The following is a 25,664-nucleotide window of genomic DNA, read 5'->3' as shown; positions in this document are numbered from 1 at the left end:
ATTTTCCTCAGGAAAGGAGTTTTGGTTACCACATCCCAAACTTCCAAATAGCAAGACTTGTGATGCTTTCTCTGACTTCCCTGGGTTTTTGTGTCCACGGCCTCACCCATCACCATCTTCCTTTGCTTCTCTACATGTCATTGGTCCTGGCTCTGGGTAGTTCTGTCCCTCAGAAACTCAGAAAACTTAAATTTTCCTCCTACATGACCCTCAACTTGTCTTACCATCTTATGAAAGGCCTTTGTCTGCCAGAGTGGGTACATCATAAGGGAAAGTCTTTACGTCTCTAATGTCCTGCTCTGCCTCCATTGCTAGGCACTCATCTGAGGCATTCCCCACCCCACGAAGAGGGACTTGCAAGCAGATGAGCCCACAGTCAAGACTCCCTCTCACGATAGTAACTGCTAGAATACCTAAGATGACCTCATAAAGCAGAGAATCCTTTCCAGCATCCCTCTCCTGCCTCTTAGAATCCAGGTGCCCAAGGAAATCCTTAGGCAGAGGTTTTGGGTTATATGATAAAAGCAAGGGATAAAAACAGAAAATTTGGGAGATGTCTCACCAGTTTTACCACAGCCCCGTAAGAGTTGTGTCTAGCTCACTGTTGGGTACTGCGTCAGAGGCATTGTATGCAAGAATCAAGAAAATTAAGTAAGTATCCTTTACCTCTACGGTCAGAAAATGTGTGAAGGGAAGCATGGGGACGGGGCACCTGAACTCTCCTAGCTGCTTCTACAGGTACTTGTCTGCATCCCAAGAGAGGAAAGCATCTCAGACACGCTGGTTTCTCTGGAGGGTGAGGTTGGCACATTTGCTGGTCACTTGGAGTCTGAATTTGATTCTGCTGTTTATTAAAGTATTAGATGATTTGAAGGCCCCTTTCCCCTTTATTTTGCTACAGGACTTATTTCAAATCATATAATAAAAATTACATATTTTGTTATAGGTTATAAGGTATATAGTCTGTAGCAGGCTTTCTCGGACTGCCAGCCTCCAAATCACGACACGGAGACTTGTTATTAGTTATGAATGCTCGGCCTTAGATTATGTTTGTCCCGTCAGCTCTTATAACTTAGTCTAACGCGTTTCTCTTTATCTACGTTTTGCCTCCAGGCTTTTTACCTTTCTCTCATCCTGTATGTCCTACTCTGTGTCTGTCTGTCTGGTGGCTGGCCGGCCCCAGTCTCTCTCTTTGTCCCTCATTCTTTCCTCCTTTTCACCTGGAGCCTAGATTCCTCCTCCTCATTCTCTGCCCGCCAGCCCTGCTATCCCTCTCCTGCCTAAGCTATTGGCCATTCAGCTTTTTATTAGACCAATCAGGTGCCTTAGGCCAGCAAGGCAACACATCTTTACATCATTAAACAAATGCAGCATAAACAAATGTAACACATCTTTACATTGTTAAAGTATTCCATAACATTTCCCCCTTTTTGTCTAAATAAAAGGGAGGTTTTAACTTTAACATAGTAAGACTATATACAATAAGAATAATTATCAGGTAAGAATTACATTTACAATATCCAGTCCATTTGTATTTGGCAAATTCAGAGAAAACACTCCATTATTTATCCTATCTTGATGAGTCCAAAGTTTTGTACCTAATTTACCTTCTATCATAACTAAAGAATACTCTAACTAGCTAGTTTTCAACTACATCAAAGACCCCATAAGGATATTATATTGCCTGAGTAAACAGGAAGTACAGTATAAGCCACTTCCAAAACTATAGAAATGACAGAGACATCTGGCTGCCTGGACAGTCACCCAAATTTCCTCTGCAACATTGGGGCATTGCTGTGGATATCACTCTATATAAATAAAACACTGATGGCCAGTGACCAGGCAGGAAGTATAGGCGGGGCAAAGAGAGAGGAGAATTGGGGAAACAGGAAGAAGGAGGAGAGACACTGCAGCCACCGCCAGGAGAAGCAGCATGTAAAGACGCTGGTAAGCCACCAGCCATGTGGCAAGGTATAGATTTATAGAAATGGGTTAATTTAAGATATAAGAACAGTTAGCAAGAAGCCTGCCACGGCCATACAGTTTATAAGTGATATAAGCGTCTGAGTGATTATTTTATCTGTGGATTGTGGGTCTGCAGGGCTTGGTGGAGCCTGGAGAGAAGCCCTCCAGCAACAGGGCATCCATCATCACCTTACAGGCCTAGAATGTCTGGCAGACTTTTCTATGAAGCAGGGATTTTGAAGGACTGTCCTGCCTTGTTTTTGCAAAGTTTGGCAGTCTTTTTCCTTTGTGTTCTGCTGGTCCAGTTTGGATGGTATACTGTCAGCAGTTGAGGCAAGGACAATTTCTTGTCCAAATGCTAGCTTTGTCACATTGAAAGCAAACTCTATATGAAGGTTTCTTGATGGCTGTCATGCCTTTTTGAAGTAGATTGGTTCTGCCAGGAGCAGACATGCCTCAATGTCATGAAAAGCCCCATCTTATTAAACATCTTAAATACCATATTCTGTAGGTCTTTGAAGTGTTTGATGATCACCTATGTATCTAAAATGTATGTGTTTAAACTTGAAAACATACCTACTATGACTACAAGATTGACTATTGTAGATGACTAACTACTAATCTGCATTTCCTAATTATACATTACATTTTTAAATGAGCTGCATAAGCACAATACCCCAAATAAGAGTAGAGTAGAAACATACATATAGTATAACAAAAATAACTTTAAATTTGTATAAATATACCCAATTCATATTCCCCAAATGTAAAATATTTGAGGTTAATAGTTGTCTTTTTTTTCCTTTGAGACAGGGTTTCTCTGTGTAGTTTTGGTGCCTGTCCTGGATCTTGCTCTGTAGACCAGGCTGGCCTTGAACTCACAGAGATCCACCTCTGGCTCTGCCTCCTGAGTGCTGGGATCAAAGGCATGTACCACTGCCACCTGGCAATAGTTGTCTTTTTATCCCATATTCCTATATCCCCCTCCCCTAAACAATGACAAGCATCCATAACCCACCGAATGAACAACAAACCACCCACCTCACATCTTGGGAATGTGGGCATTGTGTTCTTTAGACTGTTTCCTGTTGTCTAGGGTGAGGCATCTTTAGGGGATCCTGAGAAAATTGAGATAATGGTGAAGTTCTGGAAAAACTAGTGGTAACATTTGTTGTCCAGTCTCAAACTGTTGCCATGCAGAGGGATCAGTATATATGTCACCTGTCTTGTAGTTTTTCTTGGTTTATTTCTGTATGTCTGTAGCCAAGATTTTCAGGAGGTCTCCCCCAAATCAAACCTGATCTCCATTAATCTTGAAAGAGTCCACAGCCTTTCATTTCCTGTGGAAACAAAAGCATAACCTCTTTCCCAGTGCAATACATTTTCTGAATTCCATTTTAAAGTTAAGGCACCCCTAAAGTATCTAGGCTGGTTTAATTCAGCAGTCCCATGTACAATCCCATGTCTCTCAGCAGTGTCTGTTCACTCATCAGCAATCAAAAGATTCAAAGTCAACACTGTACAGCATTCAGACTGCCTGCGTGTTTTCCATTTTTATGTGGCTTTCCCCTTATATTACTTTACTTTCTCTTTAACGACTTTATTATTTTTATACTTTATTTTTTTTCCTATGACTGTCTATACCATTTTCTTTCTTAAGCCTATGTGTATTTTTAAACACACTGTAACCTGGTTTTTTTTTTCTCCCCAATCTGGACCTGTCTTTCTTGCATGTCTCTAGCTTTTTCTGACCATGTGAGCCAAACCTTAAACTGCTAAGTGGCTTTGGACTGGCAGCTGGCTCTGCCCCACTCAGGTCCATGAGAGCCAAGTTTTATGACCCTTGAGCCTGGCTGAGAGCTGTGTCTAACTGGGAGCTGCGCTCAACCATCTCACTCTAGGTAGCTCATGACTGCACTGTGGCCGGTGTTTTTACTTGAAGTGCCAGCTACTCAAGTGCTCGCTGTATGGCAGAGCTTCTTAAAGGAGCCATGTCCATTTATTTTATTTTATTCCCAGTGTTCTCAGGTCTCGTGTGGAAATTTGGACCCCATGTGGGAATGTCGAATGCAGCAGACTTTTTTTTAGGCCACCAGACAACTTCCAAAACATGACATGGAGACTTATTAATTATGAATGCTCTGCCTTGTCTTATGCCTGTCCCACTGGCTCTCATAACTTAAATTGACCTGTTTCTCCACTTCTACATTTTGCCTCAGGGCTTTTTACCTTTCTTTCACTGTGTATGTCCTACTCCACGTTGCCTGGCTGATTGGCTCTGGGCATCTCCCTCTTTTTCTCCTTTGTTCTCTTTCTCTTCCTCCTACTTATTCTCTCTCCCTCTCTCCTCTCTCTTTCACCTAGATTCCTCCTCCTACTTATTCTCTCTGCCCAGCCCAGCCTACCCCTCTCCTGCCTAACTATTGGCTGTTCAGCTTTTTATTAGACCAATCAGGTGCCTTAGGCAGGCAAGGTTAACCAGCAACACGTTTTTACATAATTAAATGCAGCATAAACAAATGTAACAATAAACATAACATAAACAAATGTGTCTGTGTGTGTTATGTGAGTGTCAGTATATGTGTATGTGCGCCATCTGCATGTGTGGTGCCCACAGAGGCCAGAGGAGCTTCAGCTCTGCAGGTGCTTTGGGTCTTAAGATAAAGGCCTCACTATGTTGTAGGTTCAAGCTATCTTCCTGCCTCAGCCCCTGAGTAGGCTTGGGGTCACATGTGCAGACTGTCACAGTTGAATTCTCTCTCTCTCTCTCTCTCTCTCTCTCTCTCTCTCTCTGTATATATATTTACCTGTAAGAAAATGTATTTATTTGTTACAGATAGTAGGAAAAATATACTACTCTTTAAGAAAACCTTTCAAGCATCAATAAATGTAAATAAATAGAAAAAAGAATGCCTGTGGCCTCACTGCTTGTTACCGGCTTACAGCGGACACTGTCAGTGTGTTACCATCTTACTGCGGACACTGTCAGTGTGTTACCATCTTACTGCGGACACTGTCAGTGTGTTACCATCTTACTGTGGACACTGTCAGTGTGTTACCATCTTACAGTGGACACTGTCAGTGTGTTACCATCTTACAGCGGACACTGTCAGTGTGTTACCATCTTACTGTGGACACTGTCAGTGTGTTACCATCTTACAGTGGACACTGTCAGTGTGTTACCATCTTACTGTGGACACTGTCAGTGTGTTACCATCTCACAGCGGACACTGTCAGTGTGTTACCGTCTCACAGCGGACACTGTCAGTGTGTTACCGTCTCACAGCGGACACTGTCAGTGTGTTACCGTCTTACAGCGGACACTGTCAGTGTGTTACCGTCTTACAGCGGACACTGTCAGTGTGTTACCGTCTTACAGCGGACACTGTCAGTATGTTACCGTCTTACTGCGGACACTGTCAGTGTGTTACCGTCTTACAGCGGACACTGTCAGTGTGTTACCGTCTTACAGCGGACACTGTCAGTATGTTACCGTCTTACTGCGGACACTGTCAGTGTGTTACCGTCTTACAGCGGACACTGTCAGTGTGTTACCGTCTTACAGCGGACACTGTCAGTATGTTACCGTCTCACAGTGGACACTGTCAGTGTGTTACCATTGCTCTTGGTGAATCTCCCACTTATTTGTATGTGGACGAAATCTTTTTGAGATGAGTATGTTTCCATCTTGTTTTGTTTTCCTGCTTTGTTCTCCACAAAATCATAATCATTTTTCTAAGCCATGAGAAGATGCATAGATACACTTTAGGATCAGTATTTCATGGTATGATACTCCATAGTTTACTTAATCAATCTTTTAAAATTAAAAAAAATTATGTGTGTGTTTATATGTGTAGGGCATGTTCATGCCCTGACATCTTTGTGGAGGTTGGAAGACAACTTTTGGTATCTACCATGTGGGTCCTGGGGGTTGAGCTCAAGTCGCTGGGCTTGGCAGTAAGTGCCTTTGTCTCCTGAACCATCTCACTAGCCTGTAACCAGTCCTTTCTGTTAGGTTTTACAATTGTTTCCAAGTACTCATCACTATAAATAATCCTGGGATAAACGTGATAAACTAAGTCACTGTGTACATTTCCGGTGTATTCTTTTAGGGTAGGGTCTGGGGGAGAGGATGTGAACAGTTCTTTCATTGTTGTTTTGTTTTGTTTTTTAAATCAAATGTAGGTTTCCCTGTTCCTTAAGAAGAATGTCCCAGCACAGTCCATTTTTTCAGGCATGAAATATTATCACATGAAAGTTTTGACTTATTTTATACGCAAAAACCCACAAAGGTATTACTTTGTATCTTCCTGATACCATTTGTACTGTCGTGATTGGATGTGTGCCCCTTTTCTCTTAGGGTGTTTGACGTTTTATCATAGACTTGCGTGTGTGTGTGTGTGTGTGTGTGTGTGTGTGTGTGTGTGTGTACACGCTAATCCATTACCAATTTTTCCTGAGATATGTTCCCCTGTTTCCCTGCTGTTTACTGACAGTAGTCACATGGGGACGATTTGTTAAATAAGTAAGTGGAGATGGTGTTCCCTCGGTCTGAGAAGTGGTGACTGCTCTTTCTCAGGAGTCCAGGGAGAGGGTGGAACAGGCTGTTCTGACCACCACCCATGTCTCAGGGGCCACTCATCTAGCTCTTTCCAGGCCCCTGTACAGTTCTCTTCACAGTGTGGGGGAGCAACCCCTGGGGGGCAGTTGTTCTGTGGTAACCGCGCCTCTCATTCGCCCTTTGACAGGAGGAAGGATGTTGAATGCCAGGCGTTCTTTAGGAAGGTTGTAAAGAGCCCCATTTTCCAGGTCATCATGATCAGCACCATCACCTCCAACGCGGCCTTCATGGTCTTGGGGACCGATTACAGCATAATGTACAGACTCTTCAGACTCTTTGAGGTGAGCTCACAGATGCTTTAGTTCTACTTTGCCTGCTTTATTTCTGAAAATGTTAAACTATTTCCCAGGCATCTGGCTGCAAGGAGTTTTCTACAGAAACAATTCAGAAGACCTTTGACTTCTGCAGTGGCATCAGACAGTGGCCGAAGCAGCAGTGGTGATGTGATCTCCTAGAATTCTCTCTCATTTGTAAACAGAGAAACTAGATCTCACATCCAAGACTCACGAGCAGCATTTCCAATGAAGCCAGTGTCGGCCCCTGTGGGGAGGAAGCAGAGGAGCAGGAGGGAAGGGTGTGCTGGGCTGAGGTGAGGCTCGCTGCCGAAGCAAGTGTGTTGCCCATGCCAGTAGTGAGTTCAGAAAGTTCAGTCTCTCCAAAGGGGCTGGAACAATCCAGAACCAAGGGGCTTGAAGAACTGACCAGGTAGGGCTCCCTCCAAAGGACTGTGCACTTAGGAGAATGGGAGTAAGATTTAGCAAGCTGGAGACATACAGATTAAAAAAAAAAAAAGACAGGGTTCAGATAAAACAGAAGGAAATAGAATTGAAACAGCCCCCCAAATGAAGCGGCTGCGTTTGAGGACCAGAGCTCAGTGGAGTTAGAAGCATATGTTCTTAAAGGTTAGGAAATGAATTTAGGATAAAGTACGATAGTAAAGGACTGAGGTAAAATAGCCCACATTAGCATAAGAAAGCAGAACAAGGAATCTGATCACAGAGGTAATGAAACCCCATGGTAAAGATAAGTCTACAAAATCAGATACACACGAGAACATCCCCCAGAGCAACACAGCGTTGAGGAAAACATTGTACGTGCAGAGGAAACAGAAATACAGTGACAAAACTCAGGAAACAATGAGAAATCCAACAAAACTGTTTCAAAACCAAAGGCTAGAGTAGAGCAAACAGTTCGATACAACAGATGATAGCTTGAATTAATTTGAGAAATTAAAAAAACTCATTAAAAATGGAAGTGATGGAAAATGCTGAGTACTTGTGTTGAGAAAAAGATCCTGGATAAGGATATCCAGGATCAGAATGCTAAAAATCGAAACCCAAGAAAAATCACCCCAAAATCTGTATGTTGAAAGAGTGCACATTGCACACCCAAGAATATGAACTCAACCCAGCAAACACTAGGACACTGGGGTGAAATGTTTGGGCTTCCAGGATTCTGGGAAGTCCAGCTAATGAAGAAGCAAATCGCCATCACACTTCTCTGTGGCCATATTCTCTGTCCAAAGATAGTGGTGTGACATGCTCAACTTCCCTCAGGAAAGAAAATGTGAACCAGGAAGGCCAGGTGGACAGAAGGGACTCAGGCTTTATAAAAGGCACAAACTCACTGATGTTCAGACTCATGGCGTGTGCTTTAATCCCAATTATGTAATTACCCATAAGTGCCTGCCCTTCCTCAGGGATTCACGTAGGAAAAAGTCTCAGCCAGCTCAAAGGGCTGAAGAAGCATCACTTTGGTGCTTTTGGTGATGAACATGGCAGGTATAGTTGTTTGTGGAATTAATGCTGATTGTCATTTCACAGGAAAAAGCATAGCACATAATGAATTTATTCTTTGATCCTAAGCCTCTATAGTGTGACTGAGAGATGGACAATGGGACAAGCCATTACAAAAAGTTTTAAAACTTTGTTTTTTGAGACAGGGGTTCTCTGTGTAGCCGTGGCTGTCCTGGAACTCACTCTGTAGACCAGGCTGACCTCTAACTCACAGGAGTCCTCTTGCCTCTGCCTCCCCAGTGCTGGGATTAAAGGCATGAACCACCACTGCCTGGCAAAACTGTTTTTTTTTTTTTAATTTTAAAATTGTCTTTATTTTTTTGAGAATTTCATACATATATACAATAAAATATGATCATATACATCTTCTTCTTCCCCTCCATTTTCCTCCATATCCCTCCCAACATGCCTCTACCAAAATTTAATATCTTTAACATTTTTTTGACGACCCACTTGTCCAGTTAGTGTGTAATTACCCATAAGTGCCTGCGGCATGTGCTGGCCCTCTGAGAGCTAGCCATCAGGGAGGGCATTTCCTGGTTGGTTTGAGATGATTTCTTTATATCCTGTGCCTTCTCTGTGGTCATCTCTCTACTGAAAGAAAGTGTCTGTTGTTTTAGCAACAGGGTCTTACCATGTGGACCCATGTTTAATAATTGCCTTAATCGTGATATACACAGTAGTGTTATTTTGAGACACTGTGAAATTTGTGATAAAGCACATGGGTAATTGTGGAATTTTTCTCTTCTATTTATTTATTTTTTGTAGGTCAGAGGGTGTGCTCACACATAGCAGGCAAGCACTTGACCATCAACTTACATCTTCCACCCAGGAGAGCTTACATTTTATTTTCTTCCATCTTTCATGTTGTTTGTGGTATTTATCTGTCTGTTCATAGCATGCTCTTATGTGTAGCCCAGGCAGACTTGAGCTTGTGTTCCTTTTGCTTCAGCATCCTGTATGCTGGGACCATCCTGTGCTACTGAAAATGAGGATGCTTTGCTTCAGCATCCTGCATGCTGGGACCATCCTGTGCTACTGAAAATGAGGATGCTTTGCTTCAGCATCCTGCGTGCTGGGACCATCCCATGCTACTGAAAATGAGGATGCTTTGCTTCAGCATCCTGCATGCTGGGACCATCCTGTGCTACTGATAATGAGGATGCTGGTGGAGAAGGGAGATAGAGATATGTAGACACCATTGAAATCAAAGTCTGTGGTTCTGTGTTTGCTTTGGAAATGTCAGAATAAACAGCAGGGGTGTTTTATCTTCTCCACCAGTGACTAGAGCATCGACCAGCTCAGCTGTTGCACATTTTCAGTGCCTGTGACGTGACACTGAAACTGGCGTGGGGAGAAGGAGCTGATCCAGGAATATGCTGGATCTCGTCATCTTCCCTGTAAGGAAGTGGCCAGAGTTAATTGTGCTCATGGCAAAAGAAAGCAGGAGATAATTTGGGGACCTTCTGCTGGCCGAAGATGAGGCAATGTGAGGTGCAGGGGTAATAAGTCTATGGTTAGAAAATCCTCAAAGACTGAGGTGAGGTCAAGGAGGTAAGGGACTAAGTCTTCCTCCTGAACCGGAAGTTACAGGAAAGAGTCAGGCTTTCCTGGTATTTCTGACATGATCTCTAACCTTAAGGAGTCATCTGCTGTGTGACTACTCACACTACAGTTCCTAACACTTTGTTTTGAGACAAGGTCATGCTCTGTAGCCTAGGTCTGCTCCAAACTCATGGTCCTTCTGCCTCAGCCTCCCAAGTGTTGGCATTTCAGATGTACACCATTCATGATATTTCTATAAAGTGTTTCAGTTGATACATTAGAAAGAAATGACAGCATATCACCCACTTCAACTCTGGAGAAGCAATAAATCTGGGCATTGAGCATCTACAAGAAACCGGCAGACCCCATGTGCCTGCTAGAAAAGAAAGCACCTGCAGCCTTGCCTGGGAAAAACCCGAGTATGTTCCTGCTTTTGGAATCAGCTACCTACTGTCAAGAAACAGGGAGGAGAGGAAGGACATACCACAAAATGCAGACTGGAATGTTCTTCAGCCACACTACTTGGATTTAAAAAAAATTGTTATTTATTTATGTGTATCTTTCTCTGTGTGTATGTGTATATGTATGCTGATACCCATGGAGGCCAGAAGGGGGTGTCAGATCCCCTGGATCTGGAGTGACAGGCACCTGATGTGGGTGCTGGGAAATGAACTTGGGTCCTCTGCAAGAGCTCTTAACCTCTGATCCATCTCACAGCACTAGGAGTCCTTACCAGATAACCTTCAAGAATTAAAAAAAAAAAGTAATGAGGGATTTAAAAAATTTAATGGTAAATACCAAAATATCCTGGGAATATAGACATAGATTTCTATTATAAGGAACCAATTCTTAATAAATATAGGAAAATTGAAATAATTGCCTGTATTTTATCTGATCACAATGGAAAATGAAACTACAAAGCAACAGGAAGAGAAACTCAGAGATCAAAGAGCCCGCTATTGAACTATCAAATGCGTCCTTGAAGACATCAAGGAGAAGATAAGAGCATTCCTAGAGTCTAATGAAAATGAAAACAACACACCAAACCTATGGAATAAATGAAAAAGTCCTGAGAGGGAAAATTATAGCATAAATGCCTATGTTACAGAATTGGAGGGGCTCGGGAGAGAGCTCACCAGGGAAAGGTACTTGATCCATGAGCCTGGAACCTGAGTTCAGTCCCTGGGATGCACAGAACAGTGGAAGGGGAGAGCCACTCCAGAAAGATCCCCCTTGACCCCCCAACTTCTGTGGCTGTGAACCCACACACATGCAAAACCTTTTAAAATAGGAGAAATTTGGTTCCAAACAGGATACTCATTGTCACATGTCAGGGTACTGGAAAAATAAGAAACCGAACCTAAAATTAGCACATCGAAGAAATAATTACGATCAGAATGGAAATTAGTGAGATAAAAACGAATAAAACAAGATAAAGTATCAAAGAGTTCCTTCTTTGAAAAGATAAATAAGATTGGAAAACCTGTAGGGTCAAACCAAATAAAGAGGGGCCCCAAACAGTAAAACAGAGAGGAAAAGGGAGCCATTCCAATAAATGCTAATGAAATACAGAAAATTATTAGGAAATACCTTAGAAACTTGCATTCCACTAAATTGGAGAATCTAAAAGAAATAAATGAATTTCTAGTTGCTACCAAATTAAATGAAAATTAAACAATTTATTTTTTGACAGCGAAAATTATCTTTCATTGAACTTCATACGCTAGTAAACACAGATAACCAATTACTGTGGTAAACATTACAAACTGAGGCTGAAGAACACGGTGCTCAGACCCTCTGACTTGACTCATAAGGGAAGTGCTGCACACGTATATTTATCATTCAAAGAAATTAGTGCAAATGCTTTCCTTTCTAGTTTTAGACTAAATTGCAGATCTGCTAGTGGCCCCATCACAAGCCATATTTATACATGCATGCCTGCAGACCGTCTAGTTAGATGTGTCAATTCTTTGAGAAACTGAGAAAAAAATAACTTTTCTTTATTTAAATTAAAAAAAATGTTTTTCACATGAAGGAACAGACATGCAAGTAGTTTAAAAAAATTTAAAGATATTTTAAAAATTAAAATATAATCACACCATTTCCCTTAGATAAATAATTTTAGTGTATGTACAACAAACAATGAGATTGAAGCAATAATAAAAATCTCCCAGCTAAAAATGTCCAGGTCCAAAGGATTTCCTGATGAATCCTATCAGTCCTTTGGAGAAGGGTCAGCCTGTCAAACCTTCACACACCAGGGGAGCAGAGGGTATGAATGACTTTTTAGGAAGCCAGGGTCACCCAGATACACATACAAGAGAGAGACAAAGAGCAGTCTCCCAGATGAACATAGATGCAAAACAGTTCTCTCTGAGATCTGCAACCCAAACCTAAGAACACGGCCAGAAGTTCACCCACCGTGGTCTAGCGGGCTTCATGACCCTGGTGGTGAAGTGTGGTTCAGCATGGACTCATGGACAGAAGTCATGTGACCCTCTCAACAGAAGCAAAAAAGGCTTCTGATAAATCCCCAATCCCTCCGTCATGAAAGGCCCAGAAAGACAAGAATAGAAGGACCCGTGTTGGCGTATCCAAGACTTCCTGTGAAAACCCTACAGCCGACTGTACTAACTGGGAAAGATGGAAAGGATTCCCACTAAAATCACGTTCTCTGCTCTTACCCGATGTGCTGTTGGACATCTCAGCTGGAGCAGTAAGATAAGAGAAGCAGAAAGGTTCAAACAGGGAAGGCAGAGTTGGGGTCTCTGATTGCAGATGATGATTCTATGCGTAAGAGATCCCAGAACTACCAGCATCTGATAAACACTTCCAGCAAAATGGCAACATACAAAATTAACCCATGAAAATCAGAAGCTTTCCTACCAACCGATAACAAATATCTTGAGGAAGAAATCAGGAGAGCAGCCCCATTCATAGTTACATCAAAGCCAAGCCATGCTGCTCCACTCCCACCAAAACATTGGAGGTCAGTGTAGGAAGGCTCCTGCCGCTACACCCCATGACCTAAGTTCAGTCTTCCATGGTGGAAGAGAAAACGGGCTTCTACAAGTTGTTCTCTGACAACCACATGCTCACTGTGCACACACGCACACACACACACACACACACACACACACACACACACACACACACACACCCATGCATGCATGTACACATACACACCCCCCCCAGAACACATCATACAGATACTCTAATAATAAGCTAACGAAGGACTGGCACTGTACCTCAGGAGTAGAGGTCATCCCTAGTGTGCACAAGCCCCGGGTTTGATCCCCGACATCTAGAAAGGAGAGGAAGAGGAGGGGGAGAGGAGGAAGTGGGCAAAGAGAAGAAAGAAAGTAATGAGCTACAATGGTGGAGGAAGAGCACCAGGATAAATGAAACCAAAAACAGGAGAAGGAACCAGTAAAACTAAAAGCAGAAATTAATGAAATAGAAAACAGATTCAATCGTAGGCACCAGGAAAGCAACCACAAAGCTCAGAGCGGGACTCTTAAAGTAGTTAAAGTAACTTCCTTCATGTGACAATAAAAAGAGAAGGGATGTAGAAACAAGGCAGATACTTTAAAAATCTGAGAACTTGGCAGGCAGGATGGCTCAGTGGGTACAGGCGCCTGCTGCCGAGCCTGACGACTGGAATTGATGCACAAGACCCACATGGCGGAAGGAGAGAACTGACTTTTGCAAGTTGTCCTCTGACCTCCATGCACACAACACTGTGCCACCTGCCAGGGTCCTTGTACACACATGTGCACAGGCTAAATCAATGAGATAAAAGAAATTGTAAAGCCCAACTCTAAAAAGAAAGTCTGATAATTTAATGCCAGTACATTTGAAAACCCAGCTGGAACAGTTTTCTAGAAAAGAATTTACAAAACTGACTAACCTTACCAACTAGAAAGCATTATGTTGAAATCCTATGTCCCCACCCCTGAAACCAGGCTAATCTGGACTGAAGGTTTTGCCCACACTTGGGAGGGTTGTCTAATTCTAGACATATACAATTCTTCTGCTTACTTACTACACACATGGGCATCCCGGCCTTGCCCACAGACCAGTCACCTCATGGAGCTAGTTCAGCCTTCGTGCCCAACGGTATACAAGGGCAGTGTGAGGGAGGGAACCACCCAGGGACATGAACTCTGTCACAAACTCTGAGTGCCAGGAAACAATACAAACACCTGAAAAGAGAATAACGTTTGCCACGCTGCACTTTCCCCAAAATGCACTCCTCTACCTCACCCCAAGCTCATGCAAAGACCTGCACTTACCCAGTTGCTGTGTTTGAAACCTGGGCTTCTTGGATGTCTCTCCCCTGTTCGTCCCTGTGTCAATGGTGAACCCGCCCTCTGTGCAGAACTCTTCTCACACCTCTTACCTGGGTGACTGTCACCTCTCTGCCAAGCTGCTCTTGCCAGCTCCCTCAAAGTCTCTTCCACTGTACAGGGCTGAGAGCCTCTCTCTCCCCAGCTCAGAGTTCCTCAGCACTGGGAATCTGTCTTAATTATTCATTTTCCACTACCTAAAACAGGACTCGCTTGACACATGGTTGTTCAGTCTTGTCAGTTATGAGTGAATGAATATTAGATGATTGTCAAGATGACAAATTTTTTTTTTGGGGGGGGGTTTCGAGACAGGGTTTCTCTGTGTAGTTTTGGTGCCTGTCCTGGAACTCGCTCTGTAGACCAGGCTGGCCTTGAACTCACAGAGATCCACCTGCCTCTGCCTCCCGAGTGCTGGGATTAAAGGTGTGTGCCACCACTGCCCGGCGACAAATGAATTTTGATGAAGAAAAAACACAGATGTTTCTAAAAGGACCCCCTGGCAGTCATAGATCTGTTGGAGTTGTAGGCAAGGGAGAAGCATTTGGAGGAGATTGGTTCAAACAGTATAAAAGTGGGAAAAAGCAGAATGTCCTTCAAAACCAGGGGACTTTAGTTGAGTGATCTTTGTGCATGTTTGATGAAGGTAATGGATTAAATATAACTATATGTTTGTACATTTTACCTTAAAAGTGTATGTATCAGGCTGGCCAGGAAACTCTTGTGCCTTTCTCTTGGGGACTATTCACGTCAGGTGGTCTGTATGTTGAATATTGACCAGGACCTGTCTATACAGCCATTTACAGCCAGCTGCTCAGCTGCAAGGCAGTCATGCCTGCATCGAGGGGAAACCTAGCCCTAGGCTTAGCGCCACAGGCAGGGAAGACTCAGAAGGGGAAGGGTTCCAGGCTCACTAAGAGAGCTAGGAGCTCTGTCTGGGTTTTTCCACACCTGATTGGGTGGTCTCAGCAGGGAGAGGGCAGGACTATGGGGCTCTGCATTGGTTTTGATCTCTAACCCTTGTGACCCCTGCAGGTCTCAGAGATTATCTTTGTCTCCATCTATACCTGTGAGTTCCTCATGAAGGTCTATGTGGAGCCCATTAAATATTGGAGGGATGGCTATAACCTACTGGATGTGGTCATTATCTTTATTATCTTGATACCCTATGCCCTCCGAAAGATCAAGGGAAGACATTACAAATTCCTCCATATTGCTGATGGTATACAGTCTCTGCGAATCCTCAAGCTTATCTCCTACAGCAGAGGCATCAGGGTGAGTGCCGTGAGTGTATGCGTGCATGCGTGTGTGTGGGGGTGGTGGGGTGGGTTGGGGGAGCAGTGGCGGCGGGTGTTGGTGTGAGATAAGGACTAGTCGAGGGTGGCAGTGGTGCATGCCTTTAATTTCAGCACTTTGGAGGCAGAGGCAGGCAGATCTCTGTGTGTTTGAGGCCAGCCTGGTCTACAGAGTGAGTTCTAGGACAGCTAGGGCTATACAGAGAAACCCTGTCTTGAAAAACAAACAAACAAACAAACAAACAATCCAAAAGCTCACTCAGAGAGGAGACAGAGAGAGAACAGCAAATGCAATCCTGAGAAAACCAAGCAACGGCCCAGCCAGGAAAATCCACACTGAGGAGGCGGCCTGGAGGAATCAAGCAGCAGCAAAGACACGGAGCCAATGCCATCAGATGAGAAACAAGAGGCTGTTAGCAACGCCAGAGAGGCTAGTCACTCAAGAGAGGGAGGAAAACAGTCCACAGGGAGACAAGGAAGTGGGAACAGGAAGTACAGACATGGTTACCCCAAGCCTGGCCTGGAACTGGAGAGGAGTGGCTGTGGGTGTATGCCAGGGGGAGAGCTCACATTCAGGGCTCAGACACACCCGGACTAGACGAATGGACAGTAGGACCCAGACGAGCCTCTTCCTGGAGAGAAGATCCCTGGGGAAACATGGGCTCAGGACGCATGCCTTCAGGATGGGCTGAATGTGAGAGAGGTCAGCCTTGAGGCCTGTTCTAAAATGTTCTGAAGAATGTTCCATGACCTTGGCAACTCAGGAAAATGTGGGAATGGTGCTTCCATAGTGGCCATACCAAAACGAGGAGACCTTCCCCATCACAGAAGAATGGCAGCCAGTGGTCAAGGCCACCAAAGCACTGGTGAGTCCTGGCACACAGCTCACAGCCGTCCGCACCATATGAAAGGCAGCCATGGCGTGGACAGGAAGGATGGCTCAGACTGACATGGACAGCCAGACACAGCTTTCAGAGTTCGGCCCTGACGTTTCATTAAAGGTTGTTTTTTTCCTGTGCATATATGATTGTACACTATGTTCGTGCCTGGTGCCTGTGGAGATCGGGAGAGGGCCTTCGATTTCCTAGAACTGGAGTTACAGAAGGTTGTGAGACACTATGTCAGCTCTGGGACCTGAACCTGGGTCTCCTGTAAGAGGAACCTGTGCTCAGCTGCTGTATCATTTCTCTAGACTTGAGCCTTGACATTTACGTGCAAGTAACCTTGTGCCTCAACTTACTCATCTGTAGAATGAAGCTAATCATGCTTTCTTACTGGTTTCAAGACCAAGATGATATTGGTAAAGATTGACCCTCCATACGGTCAGATGAATTAGCAGGAGATAACGCTTCAGTCATTATTTCTTTTGTTTTGTTTTGAGACAGGGTTTCTCTGTGTAGTCCTGGCTGTCCTGGAACTCACTCTGTTGACCAGGCTGGCCTTGAACTCAGGGATCTGCCTGCCTCTGATTCCCGACTGCTGGTATTAAAGGTGTGCGCCATCCAGATAATCAACTGAAGTGTAAAGGAGTCAATAACAGATGAGCAATCTCAGAAATCAAAGTTAGTGTCAGTGCCTCCCACTTCATGGCTGTGCGCCTGTTCCTTGGTTTTTCACAGAGTCCTGCCAGACAAGCACCCCCCTATCAAGGGCCCCACTGTTGACCAGGCTGGCCTCGAACTCTGCTCACAGCATTTCAGCCTGGAGCCACCACCTCCCTGCTCCTGCCTCCTGGGGCCTCATCATTTTCCCAGTATCCAAGGGGCTATGGAGGATGCTTCCTCAGTGCCCTGGGCCTGGCCACCTCTTCTGCTTGGAGGTACCCATAATGCCCCAGGGCTAAGAGGACAGCAATGATTGATTCAGAGCCCTAGGAGCTAAACTGGTACTAAGAATTGATTCTCTTAGCAACTGGGAATTCAAAAGCAGATGCCGCTTCTGGGCTAGACCACAGAATCCAAAGACCAGGGCTTCCAGAGACAGAGGCCCTGCCCTCCAGACTGAGTTTCTGTCTTAATCTAAACCGCACACTGCTGGAGCCTGGTAGGCTTGTGCTTGCAGAGTGTGGCCTTGAGCAGCTGGTAGGGTCCTTGCAGAGAGTGTGACCTTTCCTCTGGCTGTCATTTTCAAGGCTGCTCAGTTGTGACCTTAGGTGCCACTGGTCCATGGGCTGGCCTGGAGGCAAGAACCTGGAACAGCCACTTCCTGAGCCCTGTGCAGGTTCTACTACTGAGCACACCGGCCTCCTGCCTCTGTGTCTTACAGTGTGCCATGGCCACAGTGCCCAGGGGTTCCCACTCCCTCAGGCCTTGTGTGTTAGCTTTCTGTAACTGTCACCGACATTCCTTGAGAGAACAACTTAGAAAGTTATTTATGTGTGCCACATCCACGCAAGGCTCCAGGCGTGGATCTGACTCAGGCAGTGAGGAAATGAAGAAAACACAAACCACACAGACAGACACACAGACAGACATGCAGAAGTCAGTGTACTGTGAGCTCAGACAGGGAAAACTCAGCTGCCCACCCGAGCTCAGCGTGTCGGTAGTGGGGAGGTGAAGAGAGTGCAGGGTGATTGCACGCGGCTGAACAAGGATGTGGAGTGATTGCACGCGGCTGAACAAGGATGTGGAGTTATTGCATTCAGACAAACAAGGAAGCAGGCCACACAGCTGGTCGAGGGTGCAGGTCTAGCTAATCCCGATAGGCACGGTCTCCATGGGCGAGCAGCTTTCAGTCTGGAAACATCCCAGGAATGGGCAGAAAGCTATGCTGGACATTTTCTGCACACACTCTCAACGTCCACACTTGGATCACAGGAAGGCTTTGCCTTGCCTCTGAGCCTCATGCCAAGGGGGAGGCTTTACCATTCCTCCTCTGCTCTGATGCTCTGGGATCCTTGACTGGCTGTGCCCAGTCAGCAGCACACATTTCCCTGGTGCTTCACTCAGGGCTTCCTCTGCTCTCTGTAGTTTGGTTCATGATTTTATTGCGCATTCTTCTGTTGACTGGCATGTTACCGAGATAATCACCTCATTTGTCCAGCATATGAGAGAGGGTACTGACCTCAGTTGTCCAGTGTGTGGTGGAGGGTACTTAACTCAGTTGTCAGTGTGCAGTGGAGGGTACTGACCTCAGTTGTCAGTGTGTGGTGGAGGGTACTGACCTCATTGTCTGTGTGTGGTGGAGATGCTTACCTCATGGCCGACAGGAAGCAGAGAGAGGAGTACAGGAAGCGGCCAGGGCAGCACCCCAAGTGTGAGCAGCCAGTGCTCTAGTGCCCTCAGCTATGCCCCGCTTCCTGCTTTCTCCCTCCACCCCAAATCCCATCAGACTGTGACTCTATCGAGTGAGCGATCCATTGAGTTTGCCAGAGGCCTCAGGATCCAGCCACTTCCCAAAAGCCAGTCAGCTGATTATGGAGCCCAAGTGCAGGAGCCTCTGGGAGGCAGTTCCTAACAGCTTGAGGAAGTTCCGTCTCTGCCTAGAAGGGAGACGGGCAATCATCAAAACCTCAGTTCTTTCAAATGGATCTGAAAACACTGCTCTTATTCCTCGGGGGAATCAGGACAGTGTATTTCTCTGAGATGACCTTTCTGTGTCCTAGAATATCCCCATCGTCCAGCCCCTGCTCTTCTGTGTTCAGCTCTAAGCTGCTTTCCCTAGTGCTGAACCAGCCTTAAGGGCCACGGTGCTCAGGGCCACTGGTGGCCCGTGGTGGCCTGGGGAAAGGGTTTAGTGCTTACTCCTGTGGTGGTACTGTGTTCCCCCAAATATTGTGTACCTTAATAAACTTATCTGGGGTCAGAGAACAGAGAAGCCACTAGATACTTAAGATAGGCAGTGGTAGCACACGCCTTTAATCCTAGCATTCCAGAGGCAGAAATCCATGTGTTCAAGGATACAGACAGGCATGGTGACTCATGCCTTTAATCCCAGAAAGCAAGCCTTTAATCCTAGGGAGTGATGGTAGAAAGCAGAAAGGTATATAAGGCGTGAGGACCAGGAACTAGAAGCATTTGGCTGGTTAAGCATTTGGTTGGTTAAGTATTTGGCTGGTTAAGCTTCAGGCTTTCGAGCAACACAGTTCAGCTGAGATTCATTCTGGATGAGGACTCAGAGGCTTCCAGTCTAAGGAAACAAGACAAGCTGAGGAACTGGCAAGGTGAGGTAGCTGTGGCTTGTTCTGTCTCTCTGATCTACCAGCATTCACCCCAATAACTGGCCTCAGGTTTGATCTTATTAATAAGAACTTTTTAAGATTCAAGCTACATACTCCTCACTCTGCCATTGTGTTGTGACCGTGACAAACTGGTCCTCTAAGCCTCTGAACCTTCACCCTGACACTAGCCACCTATTTGAAATTGTCTGTGTCTTAGTCACTGTCCTGTTGCTATAAAGAGACACCAGGACCAAGGCGACACTTATAAAAGAAAGCCTGTAATTGGGGGCTCACTTACAGTTTCAGAGGGTAAGTCCATTATCATCATGACAGACAGCATGGCGGCAGGCAGGCATGGTGCTGGAGAAGCAGTTGAGCGCTATATCCTGATCTTCAGGCAGAGAGAGAGACTGGGCCTTTTGAAAGCTCAAAGCCCACCCCCAGTGACACACTTCCTCCAACAAGGCCACACCTCCTGATCCTTCTAATCCTTTCAGATAGTGCCACCCCCTGGTGACTAAGCATTTAAATCTATGAGGCTATAGGGGCCTTTCTTACTCAGGCCACAGCAGTTTGTAGAAACACCCTTAGTAGGTCAATGATTATAAAGCACATACTCAGTGCAAGTCTCAGGGCGTGATAACTGGACAACAAATGCATGGAGCACTCCAGGGACCGACATGGGAAGGGAGAACAAGGAAATGACCCATTTTACAGGAGAAGGATGAAGATCCTTAGATGGGAGCTGCCCGTGAGGTGAGGGAGGTCTATAAAGAACGGGGAGCCGTTTTCCTCTTGGCCCTCTCTGTCCTCAGGTACATGATGATGCCCCTATTCTTCCTGGGCCTGGGAGACAGCACATTTGGGGCTGGCTCTCAGTGGAGAAGCACAGAAGTAATATCCAGGGATGACCACAGATTCAGGCTGGATTCAAGTAGAGAGGTCGCTGGGGATGGAGAGGTGACCCAGACCTGAGACAGTGTGCAGCCCACCCATGAAACAGGGTGCAGCCGCTGTGGGACTGGGGCAGCCCTCTGGGCACGAGTCTGAGCATTCACTCAGCTGATACTTGTTCCCGTGTGTCAGGCGTGATCCTCAGGACCGCTGGCAGCTGGTAGGCTGGCCCTCTAGGTTCTGGCTTAGCCAGGGGCACTGGCCTAGCTGCAGTATCCCTGCCTCTCAGACCCTCATCACTGCTGTGGGGCAGACAGTCTACACGGTGGCCTCTGTGCTGACCCTCCTCTTCGTGCTCATGTACATCTTCGCTATCCTGGGATTCTGCCTGTTTGGAATACCAGAGAAGGGCGACCTGAATAACTGGGGGAACCTGGCTGCGGCTTTCTTCACCCTCTTCAGTCTAGCTACGGTACCGTGTCTGGGCACTGTGGGGAGGGAGGAACCTGGAGAGGGACTGTCTAGGAAGGGTGAGCGTGTGGACATGCTGGGCCTCTTGTGGGACCTTCCCCATGTTCAGGTGCTTATTAGTGGGCACAGAAAACTGGGACTGGCATGCTGGGACTGGTCAGAGCCCAGCGCGCTCCATTTTTGTCTCTAACCTCATGACTTTATAAATCATGCCATGTGTTGCACAGGGTAATAAAACTTGCTAGAATTCTCTAATGATACTTAATTTGGATTAACCTTAAGTTATAAATGAAGCCCACAGCATACAGCTTTAAAAAAATAAGCTGTCACAAATTCACCCAGAATAAGCAAAGCCCAAGTCTCAAAGTCTAGACTTTTGAATTATGTAAAGGGTGGCATTTTTTTTTTTTTTACAAAAAAAAAACACTTTATTTTGCTTTTATTTTTTCCAAAGATGGGCCTGGAATAGGCTGTGCATTTTAGGAGAAAATGGGAGGTCTTGAGAGGAGAGACTCCCTTAGGCATGTTGGCTCCCAACTGGTGGTACCCTGCATTTCTGTGTATAGAGGACGCGGTGGGTGGGGAGGTGCTGAAGGACTGATGTGGAGACAGAGTTGGCAGCACCTCAGTGGGTCTGGTGCTCCTCTGGCATAGGTGACATGGAAATGTACTCTGTCAGGTCTCGGTGCTCAGTATACCCTGCCTTGCCTGACCAGGTTGATGGCTGGACAGACCTGCAGGAACAGCTGGACCAGCGGAAGTTTACTGTGAGCCGGGCATTCACCATCCTCTTCATCTTGCTTGCTTCCTTCATCTTCCTCAACATGTTTGTGGGTGTAATGATCATGCACACAGAGGTGAGGCTGTGCCTGCAGTGCGAACGTTTGTGTGTGTGCGTGTGTGTGCCTGTGTGTGTGTGTGCCTGTGTGTGCCTGTGTGTGCATGTGTGTGTGTGTGTGTGTGCCTGTGTGTGCGTGTGTGTGCGCGTGTGTGTGTGTGTGTGTGTGTGTGTGTGTGTGTGTGTGTGCCTGTGTGTGCACGCACATGTGCTGCTCAGGTTAGGTATGGCAGGTAGAGATATGGGCCAGGTTTCCTGGACAAGCTGGGTTTGTGTCTGTCTTATGAAGTGTTGTGGAGGTAGCCAGATGGCCCCTCTCGTGTGTGCCTGATTCTTTTCCTTATGTTCATCACATAAGCCAGGAGAGCTTAGGAAACCGTTGCAGCTGTGGGTGACAACTTGAGTTGGGGGCTGGCCTGTGTCGGGTGGGCCTTTCTGCCAAGGTCTGAGCTCCAGGGCGAGCCAGGCAAGGAGAAAGGCTGGCAATGGAAAGGGTACGGAAGAGAGAGCATGATCTTAGCTCGTCTATTCTGCCTTGCTAGGACTCCATCAAAAAGTTTCAGCGGGAGCTGATGGTAGAGAGGCATGTGACGCTTATGGAGGAGAAGCAGATGATTCTGAGGCGCCAGCAAGAGGAGGTCAACAAGCTGGTGAGCATGCAGGTAGGTGAGTCCACTGGAGAGATGACAGACCGACAGACAGACAGTGGAATGGCCAGGAGGAAGAGCTTTGGACTCAAGCAGAGGTCAGGTGGGGTCAGGCACATGTGGTTTTTGGTAAGGCAGGCCTCTTCCCCTGCAGCCACGAGAGCCATGCTTTCTTCCTATGTTGTGTGTTTCCCTGAACTATTTGGACTGTTGAGTATTGTAGTTAGTTCTAACGCCCCCCCTTTGGTGGATGATTCTCCACTGTGGGGTCCTTCCTGCTGGAACTCCTTACTTAAGCCTGCCCATCTGGTACCAGGCAGCTCGACCCCAGGCCGCTGGATGGCTGAGGATGGGATGCTCTGTCAGGGTGTCACTCAACCTCTAAACCCACACCCCTAAAATCAGGACAAGAATAAGCACAAGGGGCTGGAAGTCTGCTAAGCATGGTACCACTTACAGCCTGCACTCTCTGTCTTGTGTTCTTGGTCTAACCTGGGGGCCCTGCTGGGTCCCTCATTGTCAGAGTGTCTCTTTTCTGAGGGGGAGATGCCTGCCAGTCTAGCTATGCCCAAGATTTGTTCAGGGTTGGAGGAGGTCACATAGAATCACCATTAGACGCTCTCTCGTTCCTTTAGACCTTGGCCTCGCACCAGGGATGGTGAGCCATGAGACGGTTCCATTCTTACGGGGTCTTGGCTCAGTGGTCAGGTTGAACTTGTGACTTAGGATCCACAGGGTTCCCAGGTCTCTGTAGCGTCACTGCTGTCATCATTGGTCACTCATTGCGTCCCTCTCTAGGAAAGCGGTGGCAAGAGCTTCACTGAGATGGTGGAGGAATTCAAGAAGACCCTGCGGCACACAGACCCCATGGTCCTGGATGAATTTGGCACTAGCCTGCCCTTCATCGATGTCTACTTGTCCACTCTGGATAACCAGGACACTACTATCAACAAGTGAGTTACTGGCCCCCATGGCTTCTTTAGGGCCAGGGCATGTTGTAGACTCCAGGAGATTGAAGGGTTGGTGACCAAGGTGTAGGGTGGATGGGTACACGAAGGCCCTTCCTGGGAGTGTAGAATCCCATAGATGCCTGGATGCTGGGCTGTTGTGTGCGTGGGTCTGTGGTGGAAGGGACTCTGTTCTGCTGGCCCTCCCAACTCTCTTTCATCTGTATCCAGATGTTAGCTTTCTTCATCCCTTCAGGCCCCTGCTCACTAACACTTTCCAGGGAGCAGGGAATGTGGTGTGTGTGTGTGTGTGTGTGTGTGTGTGTGTGTGTGTGTGTGTGTGGTGTGTGGTGTGTGTGTGTGTGTGTGTGTGGTAAGTCAAGTGCAGAGGACCCCAGCGTGGCTCTGCTACCATTTCTCCATTATCTTTGAACAAGTGTCTGCCCTTTTCCTACCTGTCACATAAGGAGCCCCTGGGCCAGGTCTGATTCTCAGTGCAAGCTAGCTGGGGTTTTGGCTGGCAGCTGAGGAGCTGTGGACATTAGTGAGCAGGTGTGGACTTCTGAGCAAGAGCAGACATCAGAAGCCTGACTTCTCTATGAAACCCCTCTGGAAGCCTCAGAGACTAGGGTGACTGGAAAGGAGGGAACCAGGGATCTCCCTCATTGGGTCCCAGAACAGGACAGGTACTGTTTAGGTACCACCGTGCCATTCTTACTTGCCAAGTCCAGGGGTTTGTTGTGGACATGACACATGAAATGAGTTAACTTAGGTCAGGGGTCCCCAGCAGAGTGATAGATCAGGGTTCCAACCTACCTGAGTCTGTTTTCTCCTGACCCCACACATACCTGGTGGGTATGGCGACTTCACAGGTGCCAGTGTGTGGTCTATGGTGACAGGGTGGCCTGGAGCTTGCTCTGTGCTCAGATCTCCCTCCTGGTCTGCTCTCTAGGCTTCAGGAGCTGTACTATGAGATTGCGAACGTGCTGTGCCTGATGCTTGAAGACTTGCCGCCCCGGGAAAAGTCGTCCCATAGCTCGGAATTCATGATTTAGAGGTAGTTGGGCATGTGTGACCTCAAAGGCTGTGGCAGTTCCATTAAACACAGGCCTTCAGAGGTGGCTTCTCAAACTTGTTACAGTGTTGATGTTGGTAAGACCTACCTTTGGAGGATAGACCTGCATAAGTGCCTGGAAAGTTGATCTCCCAGGACCTAGGGAGCTGGAAGGGAAGGGGAGTTCAAGGCTTGCCCTGGCTAATGATTACATCCTGCAGCCTCCATAGACCCAACAGCAAGGGCCCACTGAGCTCCCGGGGAAGCTGCCTGAAGACCACAGACCAACAAGAGCATCAGCAGCTCTGTCAGTCACGGCTGTGCTCATGACCCCTGAAGGCTGACCTGTGCAGGGGCCCCAGGCTGACAGAGACCGGCTGCTGTAGAGGCTCTTCTTTAGGAGTCCATATTAATTCCCCTGAGGTTCATGCCAGGGCATGTGGTGTGACCAGAAAGATTTCATCATGGAGTTCTGCCCAGGGGAGCCGCCTGCTGGTCATTTTAGGGCATCTCCTGGAGTCTGGAGCTACGTACAGCCTTCAGACTTCCCTCCTGTGGTTGGTTAAGACTCTTTCTTTAGATGGTGGCATTTTCTGTGTCACTACTGGCCAAATGTCTCTTGGAGGTGAGAAAATGCTAACACCACTGTGCACAGTCACAAGAGAGGGCGATCTGAAGATCTGCAGGGGCAAGCCGGGGCAGCAGGACCTCTTGCTCTAGACTGGCCAGTCAATCCTGGTCCTACTTTCTCCTCATTGCTGTGGTCTTTGCCTGAGGTCTGTCACCTGGCCTGTGTCATCTTAAGCAGAGATGGAAGGAGGTTCTGAGAAAAGCTGTGGAGGAAGACTGGTGCCCACTGCTGGGTAACCAAGGCCCCAGCCATGAGCTGAGGCCAAGACAGCAAGAAACAGAGGAGGTAGAGGGTCTAGAAGGTGGTTCTCAATCTGTGGGTCATGACCCCTTTTCAGGGGGTGGAATGACCCTTTCACAGCGGTCGCCTAAGATTGTCTTGCATATCAGATTTGTAACAGTAGCAAAGTTACGGTTATGAAGTAGCAACAAAAATAATCTTATGGTTGGGGGTCC

General features: G+C 46.5%; 1 protein-coding gene across 1 annotated transcript; it reads left to right on the top strand.

The window, feature by feature from the left end:
• Window positions 1–24,658, top strand: Catsper3 (cation channel sperm associated 3). Its single transcript, XM_028863849.2, has 8 exons — window positions 1–651; window positions 6,714–6,867; window positions 15,309–15,548; window positions 20,911–21,093; window positions 21,809–21,949; window positions 22,473–22,592; window positions 23,376–23,530; window positions 24,477–24,658. Exons 1-8 carry the CDS (start codon window positions 554–556, stop codon window positions 24,577–24,579), a joined length of 1,194 nt encoding a protein of 397 aa, XP_028719682.1. The 5' UTR covers window positions 1–553; the 3' UTR covers window positions 24,580–24,658.
• The last annotated feature ends 1,006 nt before the right edge of the window (window positions 24,659–25,664 follow it).

Source organism: Peromyscus leucopus, chromosome 5, assembly GCF_004664715.2.
Source record: "Peromyscus leucopus breed LL Stock chromosome 5, UCI_PerLeu_2.1, whole genome shotgun sequence".
Classification (NCBI taxonomy): domain Eukaryota; kingdom Metazoa; phylum Chordata; class Mammalia; order Rodentia; family Cricetidae; genus Peromyscus; species Peromyscus leucopus.
This window is presented reverse-complemented; position numbering and strand designations above follow the sequence as displayed.

Coding starts and splice junctions, on each gene's coding strand:
- Catsper3 (XM_028863849.2), top strand. CDS start 554: ATGTCTCACCAGTTTTACCACAGCCCCGTAAGAGTTGTGTCTAGCTCA. Junction 6,868..15,308: donor GACTCTTCAGACTCTTTGAG/GTGAGCTCACAG, acceptor TGACCCCTGCAG/GTCTCAGAGATTATCTTTGT. Junction 15,549..20,910: donor CCTACAGCAGAGGCATCAGG/GTGAGTGCCGTG, acceptor CCTGCCTCTCAG/ACCCTCATCACTGCTGTGGG.